General features: G+C 49.8%; 1 protein-coding gene across 3 annotated transcripts in view; it reads left to right on the top strand.

The window, feature by feature from the left end:
- LOC149858596 (NACHT, LRR and PYD domains-containing protein 12-like) overlaps window positions 1-12,522 on the top strand; it is a 30,595-nt gene that overhangs the window by 3,142 nt on the left and 14,931 nt on the right. For all 3 annotated transcript variants that reach the window (XM_090060035.1, XM_090060036.1, XM_090060037.1), the window contains exons 2-4: window positions 2,626-2,890; window positions 5,442-7,197; window positions 10,930-11,004. In XM_090060035.1, the coding sequence (XP_089916161.1) occupies window positions 2,812-2,890; window positions 5,442-7,197; window positions 10,930-11,004 (1,910 nt within the window). In that variant the 5' untranslated portion in view covers window positions 2,626-2,811. The remainder of the gene's footprint in view (window positions 1-2,625; window positions 2,891-5,441; window positions 7,198-10,929; window positions 11,005-12,522) is intronic.

Raw genomic sequence — 12,522 nt, 5'->3', positions numbered from 1 at the left:
CATTGCGTACAGCTCCTGAAGCACAGAGCCCAGCGGCAGTGCCTCCGGCACATGTGTAAATCCCCACACCCCGGAAAGGTGCAGGTTGCCCTGGGAAGGGCTGTGGCAGGCAGGCACAGGTGCGCAGCAGCACCCAAGGTGGGGCCTGGCTGGGCCCGCACAGCTCCACGAGGGGATGCTGTGTGGCTGAGGCAGGATGCTGGGCTCAGGGGGGCTTTGGGCTCCAGACTTGGCCCCCCTTTGCACTGGGCCCAAGCCTTGGCCTTGCCCATGCACAGCTCTCCTCAAGGCCCAGGGCCGGGGCAGGCACTGCACAGGGCTGCTGTGCTGCAGGCTCCCGTCTGGCTCGGTCCTAGGGTGGCTGTTCCCCAAGCCCAGGGAGTTTCCACTGTGCCTGGCATGCACAGATGCCATTCCAGGAGTCCCCCAGGGCCCAGCCTGGCATCTTTTCCTGGCCAGGTTGGCATCCCCTGTGGACAGGGCAATGGCACCCCATCCCTGCAGAGCTGCTGAGCACCCTGCTTCCTCTCCCTGTCTTCCCTCCTCTCTCTCTCTCTCTCTCCTTTCTCTCCTGTCTCGCTTTCCTCTCTGAAAAGAGAGGATCCTCTTCCAGACCATCTTCTACCCATTTCACGGTATAATCCTACCTAATCCTTTGAGGCAGCTGTGCTGTTTGGTTATATGAAGAAAAGTGATTTTAAAACAATACTAAGGAGAGAATATTAATTCAAGCTGTGTCTGATGCCAGGGGTGAGGCTGGTCAGTCATCTCTTCCTCTTACTCTATGCGATGACCACCCTTTAAACCAGTGATTCTCAGGCAGGGTGCTATGACATCCTTTTAAGGGTGCTACACAGTATCAGCACTCTTAGAGGTGCAAACCCCTACACAGGATTCACAAAAGAAACCCAAAGGTTTCAAATAGGAATACTGTACAGTGTCCAAACCATTCTGACCTGTTGTGGTCTTGCTGAGTTCTTTGCAACAGAAGAATTGCTCAGTTGTTTTCCTGTGGTCAAGAAACATGTAAAAGCCAAGAGTTGGCATTTTCTGTGGGGGACATTGAGTGTAACAAGGGAGGTCTTGGGTCTGATGAAGTTGAGAACCACTGGTGTAGACCAAAGACATGTAGCAAAGAAAGATGTGAAAAAAGTCCTTCAATACAACACCAGATTGTATTATATTCACATAAAAATGTCTCTGGAAACACCGAACAGAAACCAGGACTATTCCAAGTTGGTGGTTGTCCAAAGGGTCCAAGGTTCCCTGCTAATTAGTACATTGATGTTAAACATGATACATCTTTAATGGAAGGTCCTTATCAATGGCCAAAGCAGTGCTATGTTGAGTAGGGGTGTCATGCTCACCTCCTGCCCCAGGCAGAATCTGGACTGCAGGGCTCCTTGGGGACCTAATCCAGGCTAAGGCATGAGATGGCTCCTGGTGCATGCTGTGTGGTGCCCTGTGGTGGGACTGGAGCTGCTAACATGTTTTTTGTGACATGGTGTTAGTTCTGGTCTGACATGGGGTATAGGACACACAGTGATGGTGGCAGAGTGGCCAGAGGACACCCTGGACAGTGGCAGCCCTCGTTCACCCTTCTGCTACTAATCTGTTCGTGGTTCTGTAGCAAGCCGCCTCCCCCAGCCATGCCCCCCCAACTTTCAGTGCCTTGTTAGTAGCCTGCCAGGCCAGATACAGCTGCTTCATGAGCCAGATTCAGCCCACAGGCCATATATTTGACACCCCTGCTATTGAGCACCTCAGCCAGCATGAGGCAAGTACATAATGCAGGGGAGGCCCAGTGCAGATTTCCCCCTGGCTTAGTCCCCCAGTCCTTTTAAGAGCTGCCCAAACAACCTCTGCCCATTCCCCAGCCAGCAGCCAGCCACTTTAGTCCCAGCACAGCCAAGTCTGTACCTACAAGCACACCCCTCCCCCAGCCAATGCAGGAGCCCCACCACCCCCAGCCCTCCTGTACCCCACAGCCCCAGCTACCCAAGACCACAAGGGGCCCTGCCCCTATGCAGATATGCCAGGATGCCCTCAACTTCCTCAGGCACAGCCACTATGTTCTGTACAGCTCTGTGCCATACCCCACCAGTGCTTTTTACCTCTAAAGTCCCCATCATCTGAGGATTGCTGTCTGCATGTATACAAGTATGCAGTTTGACTCATTACCTAATTGCATAAATTGCAACAGCCAGCTATGCCCAAATGCATTGGGAATATGTACATGGGAGCTGGGATTTGCTTTATACCGCCACAGGGTACCCTAAACATTGTCAGTGTTTGAAGGTGGGTGAGCCAAGCCACAGCACGTGCCATAAGTGGAAAGGGACACTGCTGTGTATGGCACATGGCAGATTGGGTGGGAGTAGGGAGAAAAACATTAGATAAGGCAGGGAAGAGTATCATGTGGGGCAGACAGCAGAAGGCAGAGCAGCAGACGGGGCTGGGGGCACAGGGCAGGGAGTGGAGTGCAGAGCAACTGATGGTGCAGGGGGTACAGCAGACAGAGCAAGGGAAGGGGATACAAGTGGCACTCAGAGTGGAGACAAGGACTTAGCTTGTAGCACACTGCCACAAAGGTTGGCCCCACTACTCTAATGTATTTTCCCCCAGGGTCAGACAAAATCCTGCAGTTTCCAAGGAACCTCCCAGAGAGAGCACAGGATATCCAGAGGTTGAGATACCAACAACCCAGGTTTGTGTGATGACAAATATTCAAGCATCTGGAGGGAGTGGAAGCAAGCCAATACATTGGATCCCATGAAATTCCTGGGACAACACTTCAACTAGGACCGAGCGATGGAAGCTGCTATGAAGCTCTTCAACATGTTCAGCAGCCATGAGGGTACTGAAAAAATCAAGGACGAAAAGGACAGAGGTAAACAATGAAGAGATGGTATCCCTGAGTCACTTCTCTGAGGAGACAGCTCATCCCAGAAGCCTCTGCTGCATGGCTCATTCCTTGTTCTCCCAGGGATTTCATTTGGCCAACTCCCCGTAGGAAATTTGAAGCATCTAGCTTGGAGAGTCTCATCCAGGGTCTCAGCACGCAAGGGTGCTGCAAGATCCTTTTAAGGGTGGTGCAGCACTTGGCCCTGTGTGAGGAGGATTCCCCTTCTCCCATACACTGCCCCGTGCACATCCCGGTGTCCTATAGACAGGTGATGCCCATGGCTGCTCAGCTGAGAGCTTCTGCCTCCCCCCAGCTGCCCCCACATCCTGAGCAGGGCACTGTGCAGCAGACTGGTGAGCATGGAGTCATGCTTTTCAGCCTGGCTTATTCCTCTGCCCCAGTTTCTCCCATGTTCCCAGGAAAAAGCAGAAGGAACTGTGGAGGCGAGTGGCTCCAGTCATCAGCGTATGAGAGCCCAAAAGAGCACTGTGGTAGCAGGGCCATGCTTACCCCTCAGATACAGACCCAGATTCATCCACTCTCCATATATTCTCCAAGTGATCACAATTGCCTATAATTAGAGGTGCACCAATATATCAGTCCATATCAGATCAGTACTGATAAAAGAAAAATTGACACTATCAGCCATCAGCGTTTTTTGCCTGGTGTAGCCGATAACGTCACCAATAAATGCCGTGCGCATGTGCAGAGCTGCGGCACGCACATGGCAGAGAATACAGTGGGGCAGCTTGGAGAGTAGCGTTCAGTCAGTAAGCCTGTGGTGGGGAAGGGGCATGGAGGGGACAGATTGAGGCTCCCCATGGTAAAGGAGGGAGTGGGGCTGGGACAGGGGTAGAGGCAGGCACTGCCCAGCCAGGGCAGGCTGGGGCATGGGACGGAGCCATGGGCAGCTCGTCCAGGAGGCGCGGAGGAGTTGGGAAGGGTGGCTCCCTGCCACTGTGTGCACCACAAGGGAGGCATGGGGGGCATATGCTCCCTAGATTTGTGTGTGGGGCAAAGGCGGGCTGCCTGCCACAGGCTTGGGGTCAGGAGCTGCGCTGTCCTCTTCCCAGCACAGGGACTGAACTAGAGCTGCACTTGGGGCAGGCGGGGCTGAGGAAGGCAGCAGTGGTACTGGGAGGGAGGGCTATGGTGAATTTGGAGTGGCTGCGGACCTCCCTGTAGTCCTGCCTCCCAACTCCGCTGCTGCCTGCCCTGCCCCAGCCCAGCCCCATCTCTGGGAAGAAGCCAGCACAGCCTCAAGCCCGCAGTGGGCAGCCTGCTCTCGCCCTGCACACAAATCCAGGGGACGCATGCCCCTCATGTCTCCCCTGAGGGTGCACGCAGTGGCGGGGGGCCACTCTCCCCCACATCCCCAGGATGAGCTGCCCCAGCTCCATTCCATTCCCAGGGTTGCATTCATTGCCCCCACTAGGCAGTGTCAGCTCTACCCCTGCCCCAGTCCTTCCCTGACCACGGAGAGCTTGATCTGACCCCTCCCCTCCCCCCCTTGCTTCTTCTCCCCTGCCACAAACTTACTAGCCGGACACTGCTCTCCAAGCTGCTGGGCTACAATCAGATCAGTCTCAACCAATATGGCTCGTTAATAATCGGCCATTGGTATCAGCCAAAACATTTTTTTATCAGTGCACTCCTACCTATAATATTCATAATCTGTTTTGGTCCCAAATGGTTATGTGGTGCTGCTTGGAGGGGTCAACTGGTTGTACACTAAAGGTAGCTGTACTTCAGTTGCTGATAAAGTAGTTCCTCTATTGCAGGGCTGTCAAATACACAGCCTGTGGGCCAGATCCAGCCCACGGAGCTGATCAATGTGGCTGAACTACTGGTGGGCTGGTTAATGTGGGGACAGGGCTACTGGGGGGGGGCGATGCCATAGGATTCAGGCCCTTAGGGCCCTGCTGGACATGGCCATCAGCAGTGTGGAGGTGAGCGAAGACTCCACTAACACAGCCCTGCTTGCCCTGAGGCCACATAGGGCCGTTGCTACTTTTCCCACTAACCCTGCTACTGGCAGAGGTGCTTGCCCATCCACTTCCCAGTGTATCTAGCTCAAGGTGATTTTGACACCCTTGCTGTACTAGATACAAGGGGTCCATTCTTACTGTTATTCACTGGGATGGCTGAGGTATAGTATACCATATTTTCTTGAAAAAACACACCTTTTCACTAAAACAACAGTGGCTGGAAATTGAAGTGTGCATTATATTATATGGTAAGAGAAGGATCTGATGCTTACCAGGTGACACTGACAGTAAAATCTTCAAGGACAGTGAGCAGACTACTCCCTTGCTGCTGGTACTCAGTTACTTATTGCAAGGAAAGATCTAATTTTTTTGATTCTGCCTTTCAAAAGCAAGGTGTGTATTATATTCCAGTGTGTGGGTTTTTTTGCAAGAAAGTATGGTAATGATGAGGTAGGGCTATGTTTGTTAAAATAGTTTTATTGCAACATTAGCAACTTTTCCTTCACCTGGTGGTTCAGTCAGTCTAATGCTTCCTGCCTTTCACTTAGGTTATAGGCAGAAGTATATGGAGCATATCCAGAACAAGTTCAGACTAATGAAAGACTTGAATGCTCGTCTTGGGGAGAACGTGCTTGTAGACCACAGATACACAAAGCTGATCATCGTAGAGGAGTGTTTCCACAAAGATCTGAGGGAACAAGATGTCATGGCCTGGGGAAGTGCCAAGATTGAGAAAGGGCAAAAAAGATCCATATCCATGGTGGATTTCTTCAAAGCGGATGAAGACGGTCAAACACCACAGATCGTTCTGCTGGTGGGACCTGCAGCAATTGGGAAAACAATGACAGCCAAGAAGATCATGCTTGACTGGGCATCTGAGACGCTTTATCAGAAAAAGTTTGAGTACTGTTTCTACATCAGTTGTTGGACTCTTAAGTTGGGCAGTGAACAGGCAAGCGTTGTTGATTTGATGCTAAAGAACTGTCCCAATGATTGTCCTCCAATTGAATATATGTTGACACATCCAGAAAAACTCCTGTTCTTAATTGATGGTGTTGATGAATTGAGATTTTTCTTGGATCAATCAGAAAGTAATCTCTGCTCTGATCCTTGGCAGAAGAAGCCAATAGCAACCACCTTGAGCAGTTTGTTTAGGAAGAAGGTTCTCCGTGAATCCTACCTAATAATCACAACAAGACCAACTGGTCTGGAGAAACTGTGGCAATGTTTGGGGAGGGCACGCTACACTGAAATACTGGGATTTGCTGAACCACAGAGGAAAGAATATTTCCACAAGTATTTTGATGATGCGGAAGAAGCCAACCAAGCTTTTCATTTGGTGAAAGATGAAAAAATGCTCTTTACCATGTGCTTTGTCCCCCTTGTGTGCTGGATTGTCTGCACAGTTATGAAGCAGCAGATGGAAAGGGAGGAAGATATTGCACAAACTGCAAAAACAATGACTGGGACGTACATGCTCTATCTTTTCTGTTTATTAAAGGCTCACCGAAGACATTCAAGCCCAGCAGTCCATGCCACCTTGAAGGGACTTTGCTCTTTGGCTACAGATGAAATTTGCAGACAGAATATCTTGTTTGGGGCTGAAGAAATGAAGAAGCATGGCTTAGAGACATCAGACTCTCTCTTTTTGAATGAGAATATTTTTCAAAAAGGTGCCAACTGTGAATGTCTTTACAGTTTTGTTCACTTGTCTTTTCAAGAGTTCCTTGCAGCATTGTTTTATGTTCTGGAAAAAGAAGAGATTACAACCAAAGAATTTGAAATTAAAAAGAAGCATGTAAAAAAAATGTTAGCGGACTATGGAAAAACTAGAAACTATTTAATGCTAACAGTGAGGTTTCTCTTTGGGCTCTTAAATGAAGAGAGAATGAAGGACCTGGAGAAAAAACTTAGTTACAGATTTTCACCCAAAATTAAGTCTGAATTACTAGAGTGGATTAGGACCAAACCCAGAACACTGTCTTTGTTCTTGGAGTCTTATGGGGTACTGACTTCTGGGCCATATAGGGCACTATTACCCTTAACACAGACCCTTGAGAAAACTTACCAGTTTGAGGAGTTTCACTGTTTGTATGAAATTCAAGAAGAAAGTTTTGTGCGAAGTGCACTGAGTCAGGTCACTTACATCAATGTAACTCACCGGATTCTTACCAAAATAGATCAGGTTGTGCTTTCATTCTGCCTAAGACATGCCCCTAAACTGGAATCACTTGGTCTGAAATCCTGCAAATTCCTATTTGGAGACCTGTATGATTATCCAAGACAACAAAAGCAAGCACCTCTGTGAGTATTACCTTTTTTTACATACAACACACCCAGGAATATAATAAGCCCCTTTGAAAGGCAAATAACGAAAAAAAGTTCTTTCCTTGTAGTAACTGAGTTGTTGCAACTAGAGAGCTGAGCCTGCTCATTGTTTTTCTCCCTCTGAGTTAGCTGTAGATTTTACTTTGCCCATAACTGCAAAAAACTTCATACCATATTCTCACACACAACGCATAATCCAGTTTCTAGGGACCTACCAAACTCACAGCAGAAGTGAACTGCGCAGCAGCTCCTTTAATCTTGTAGGTTCACCTGCATGCCCCCCCGCCAGTTGGTGGAGGGGCCCGGCCACTTGCTCCTGATCAACAGGGTGGCAAAAACCATGGTTTTAAATATGGTGCTGTTTTTGCCTCCCATCTGGTCAGCAACAAGCAGCAGGGCCACTGGGGCCTTTCAGCCAATTGCCTGTTGTTTGCTGCTGGCTGGCTGGGAGGCAAAAATAGTGCCATATTTAAAACCATGGTTTTTACCACCCTGCTGATCAGGATTGAGTGGCAGGACGGCACGCAGGGGAATCTGCGAGATTAAAGGAGCTGCCACGCAGCCCACTTTTGCTTTGAATTTGGTAGGTCCCTACCAATTTCTAGCAGCTGGTTAGAAGGAGTGTGTGTTGTATGCAAGAAAATAATGGTGTCTGGGTTTCTGAAGCACATACATAATTTCATAAGTGAAAAGGCTTATTTTTTGTGATACATCAGTATTCCTCTGGGCTTTATTAACTCTGAAAAGGTCAAAGGACCTCTCAAAAATGGCTGTGTTTAATGATGAAAGCTGCAGAAGGACCTGCATTCTACAAAAACCTATGAATCATGGAAATAAGAAATCACACGGCCTACCTTCTGCATTCTTTCCCTCCTTCTGATGGTTTACAATACTCTTGACAATGCCCTCCCCTATTGCATAAGACTTTCACTTATAACTGGTAGAGGCCAAACCAGTCTGTGCCCAAATTGCATCAACTTTGCCTCCTACCCCAGAATCTTGCAGAGCATTGGTACGAGTTATCCACAGTATTGCCAGCAATACCAAGGAAAGTTCAAATGCTGTGGTTTAGTGGCAATTCCATTAGCTGAAATGACCAAATGATGGTACCAATTTGCCCAGTCAAGCTAAGTTCAGATCTGCTAATCTCCCCTTCTCTGTTTAGATCAGGGATTCTCAAGGGAGATGGCATCCCAGGTCACCAGTTGCTCTGAGGCCATTTAGAAATCTTGCAAGAACACAGTACATATAGGAATGGTGGGGACCTGTTAGCCAGCTCCTGGGTGATCCAGTTCATCTCACCCTGCCAACTTTTCACAGACTGGCTTGAATTCCTGTGGCACAAGAGACTCAGAGAAATCTCTCCCTGATAGCAGGCCCAGATCTACAGGAGCTCACCTCTTCTTCTTCCTCTCCCACACCACCCAGAGGGCTTTATGGGGAAAGGCATTACAAAACGCTGAGCTTTGTGCCAAGAAACACCTCAAATGCACCTGCGTCCAGAATATTAGCTTCTGCTAAAGATGCAGCCTGTCCAGATTACCTCAGTCGCCAACTGCAAAGAAAAGCTGTTTAGAGTAGGATTCAATCTCCTGCTCGTTAATTCCTGACATGTTCTTTGCCTTTTGAACATCCAGTGGATGCCAGGACGAAATCTTCAGAGAACTCCCCGCAATCCGTGGCTTTCCTATTGCCAGTTCATTACGCAGACTTACCATACCCCTGCCCTCATTAGTTTTGGGGCCCTCTACCTGAAGGGCCCCATGCTGCTCCCACCATTTACCAGTTGGTCTTGGTACCTTGCTTCCATCTACTTGCTATGGACTGTGTTTAGTGGGTGGCTATAAGGCTCACCCCACTGCCACTTCCCCTTATCTTCCTGCCCCTGCCTCTGGGAGCTCATGCAGCATGTGGCCTGCACAGTGTGTGGCCCCCAGCTGTTCAAAAGTAGGTCAGTCCCATCCTAGCTGTTCTAGTGCACTTAAGGGCAAGACCTCCTCAGGTATCCTTGCTATCCAAAGGGCGCTGTGCAAAGGAGTTTGTCTAAAATTTCTCCCAGTGAGGTAGTTGGTGCAAGAAAAGCTACCACCCACAGATGTCTTCATGTTCCCTTCTCTTTTGGCACACCAACCCACAAGGCCTTACTTTTTCTCTAGCGTTTTACAAGACCTGCCACCTCTCCTGACTCCTACATAACCTCCTGCCCCAGAGAGATACCAGCTCCCAACCACCTGTACCCTGGGTTTCTTCCCAAGACCCTTCCTAGTTCCAGAGCTTCTTTCAGACCTCTTAAGATATCCAACTTCTGCCTGAGTCAGGACACCTTGAGCCTCTTGATAGTCATCGCTGCCCACACAAACTGGCTTCCTTTGAGGGAACCTGAATTCTTTCCTGATAGCTGTAATAACTAAATGGTCTCCAGGCACTAACAGAATTCAGTTAATCCTTTCACTGCCAGTGTGTGTGGGGATCTGTGTCTTCTAGCACCACGATAGGGTATCCGAATGCAACATCAGTCATGCAGCACCTAACATTGAGGGCAAATCCTCATACTTTTGGACTTTGAGGGTAATTTAAGAGCCAACACTTACGGTTTAAGATGTGCAACAGTTTCTACTTTCTCTCTGGAAATGCTAGAGTGAGTGCTGAGTATTACACAAAGTCCTAAACATTGGAGACATCTGTATGTTTTGAGTTTCAATGCTGTTTCAGTGCTGTTCCAGTGTTTCGGCTATAGGCTATAATGGGAATGACTAAAATGCCTATAATGCCTATAACTTTGTCATTTCTTGCCTGATTCTGATGAAAATTACAGCGGTGGTAGCCCCTTCTGAGGGCATGAAACCTGCCAAGTTTCAAGGAGATAGGTGCAAGGGCTTCTGGGAAACTGCTTTTTGTCACAGAGTAGGGTCCCTAGAAATGGCGACTGGGGGGGCACGGAGAGCTCTGGCAGGCGGCAGCAGCATGGTCAGCACCAGGAACATGGCAGCAGTAAGCGTGGAGCTCCCACAGGCAGCTGCCGCATTGTTGGCAGCAGGGGTGGTGAGTGCCAACCAGCAGACCACCCACAGACATCGCCAGCAGCGGCGGCAAGTGGTGATCGTGGACCGCCTGCAAACACTGCTGGCGGTGTTGGCAGCAAGGTGAGGGGATGGTGTGCGGCGACCACCCGCAGGTGCTGCCAGCGATGTCGGTAGCATCTTTTCGCAGGGGGGGCTGCATGTGCACCCCCTACACATGGCACATGGCCAATGTACAGAAGTCAGTCTGTTCCCCCGTCTTCCCCCTCCCTCTCCTTACTTTCTCTTTCCCTGAAAGCCCTGCTTTGAAACACCTTCAAAACATTTTGACTTGTTTCATTTGATTTCAAACATTTCAACATGTTTCCGGTTCAGTTTCGGATTCGGAGTTTCGAGTGTCAAAACTCTCAAAACACTGCCGAAATGAATGGTGGTCGAAATTTTGCACAGCCCTAGTCTTTGGGCAATGTGTCTTACAGTTGTGTGATAGGGTTGCCTGTAGTTTTAGGAATAAGTTAGACAAGGACTTGTGTGGGATGATGGTGGAGATGATCCTGCTTTGGGATCACTAGGTATAATGTCCAGGGGGCCCTGCCAGCCTAGCTGTGTTATGACCCTATGATAATATAAAACAGAATTAAGCCTTGCCTGTTGAGAATTATCAAAAGTATCTCTCTTCTTTCTCTAGGGATCCACGACTTTCTCCTATCTACCTGCTGTGTCAAGCCCTGAAGGACCCAAGCTGCAACTTAAAGACGCTAAAGTAAGGAACATCTTTCCTTGTCAAACTCCTTTTCTCACAGCTCTTCCTACAACAGACAAGTTGGCATTTACTACGGCGTGCGTAGCAACCATGTAAAAAGCTTTCACCTCTTGAGCCTGAACTGGCATTTTCAGGCAAGGAGACAGTGAAGGTCGGACAGCTTATACTAGTGGGACCCAGCCTTTTTAGTGGGCGTGCCACAAATTAGCCCTGCGCCCTCCCTGAGTGCCACTCCAGTCTGCTTCCCTGCCCAGTCTGCTGCTTTGCTTTCTGCTCCCTGCCTGGTTTGCTCCTCTGCCTTTTGCTGTGCTGTCTGTCCCCTCCCTGATCTGCAGGGATCCGGGTTTTCTGTTTCCCATGGAAAAACAGAGAAAATCATGGATTTCCCCTTTTTATCAGAGAAAATGCGGATTTCTCCTTTTAGCAGAGAAACCTGCAGATACCCTGCTTTTGCAAACAGCTCTGGAGGCTGGTTGAGCTCCAGCCTCCAAGAGCTGTTTGCAAACAGGGTGGGAAACCCCCACCCCTGCCTAGGGGAAGGGCGGGGCCTGAGGCTGTAGGCCAGCCAGGGCTCAGCCTTACTCTTCTCCTGGAGCCTGTGCAGTAAGTGGGGTTTGCAGGGGGCTGGGGACCCCTCTGGCAGGACTGGGGGGATTGCGGGTCATGGCTGGGAGCACTGACAAGGCTGTGGGGAGCCAGGAGCCGGCCCCACCCCTGCCCGAGCAGGCAGGGCAGTGGAGGAGCCGGCTCCATGCTGCTTTTGCTGCAGCTGCCTGCTGTTGGGGGCAGGGAGCTGCAGACTTGGGGCCCTGGCCCCATAGGCCTGGTAGCTGGGGCCCCCTCTGGCAGGGCTGGGGGACAAGGGCTGTGCATGGAGGCAAGAGGCACCAGCAGGGTTGGGGGTGCTGCAGGGGGCTTTTCATTTTAATAATGGATTTTGGGTTTTTATCAGAGAATTTGTGATTTTTGTATTTTTTGTATTTTTTTTTTTTTAATGGGAGAAAACCAGCATCTCTGCTGATCTGCCACATGCCACACCCACAGGCTTCCTATGACACCATTGGCACCCATGGTGCAGGCTGCTCATCCATTGTTTGAGGGCTGAGATCTGTGTGGGGTTGGCTTGCAGCAGAGCTGTCAGTGTTATAGCCCATCAGCCAGATCTGACCCACACAGCTATGTCATCTGGCCTATGCAGCTGCTAGAAATTTGCCAGTGCCTGTAGCAACTGCCATGAGTGCAGGAGCCATGACAGCTGATGCTGTCACCTCTTGCCCCACAGCCACATGCAGCTCCACAAAGCCCCATGACACTCCCATGCTCTGAGTCCAGCCTGCAGCCCCACCCTGCACTGCTCACCTGACCCACAGGGCCAAATGGGTTTGATCTCCCTGGCTTAATTCAGCCTGGCATTTCTTGACACTGAATGCAATTGATTGGAGAATAAAGAGGTGGCTTGAGGCACAAGGAGGACTCCTGGAGGCAAGAGAGAAGAGCTCATAGGTGCCTGTCACCATG

The sequence above is a fragment of the Crocodylus siamensis genome, chromosome 8 (genome assembly GCF_052110815.1).
Source record: "Crocodylus siamensis isolate JL-2025a chromosome 8, ASM5211081v1, whole genome shotgun sequence".
NCBI lineage: Eukaryota > Metazoa > Chordata > Crocodylia > Crocodylidae > Crocodylus > Crocodylus siamensis.
The sequence above is the reverse complement of the archived record's forward strand: the minus strand, read 5'-3'. Positions and strand labels throughout refer to the sequence as shown.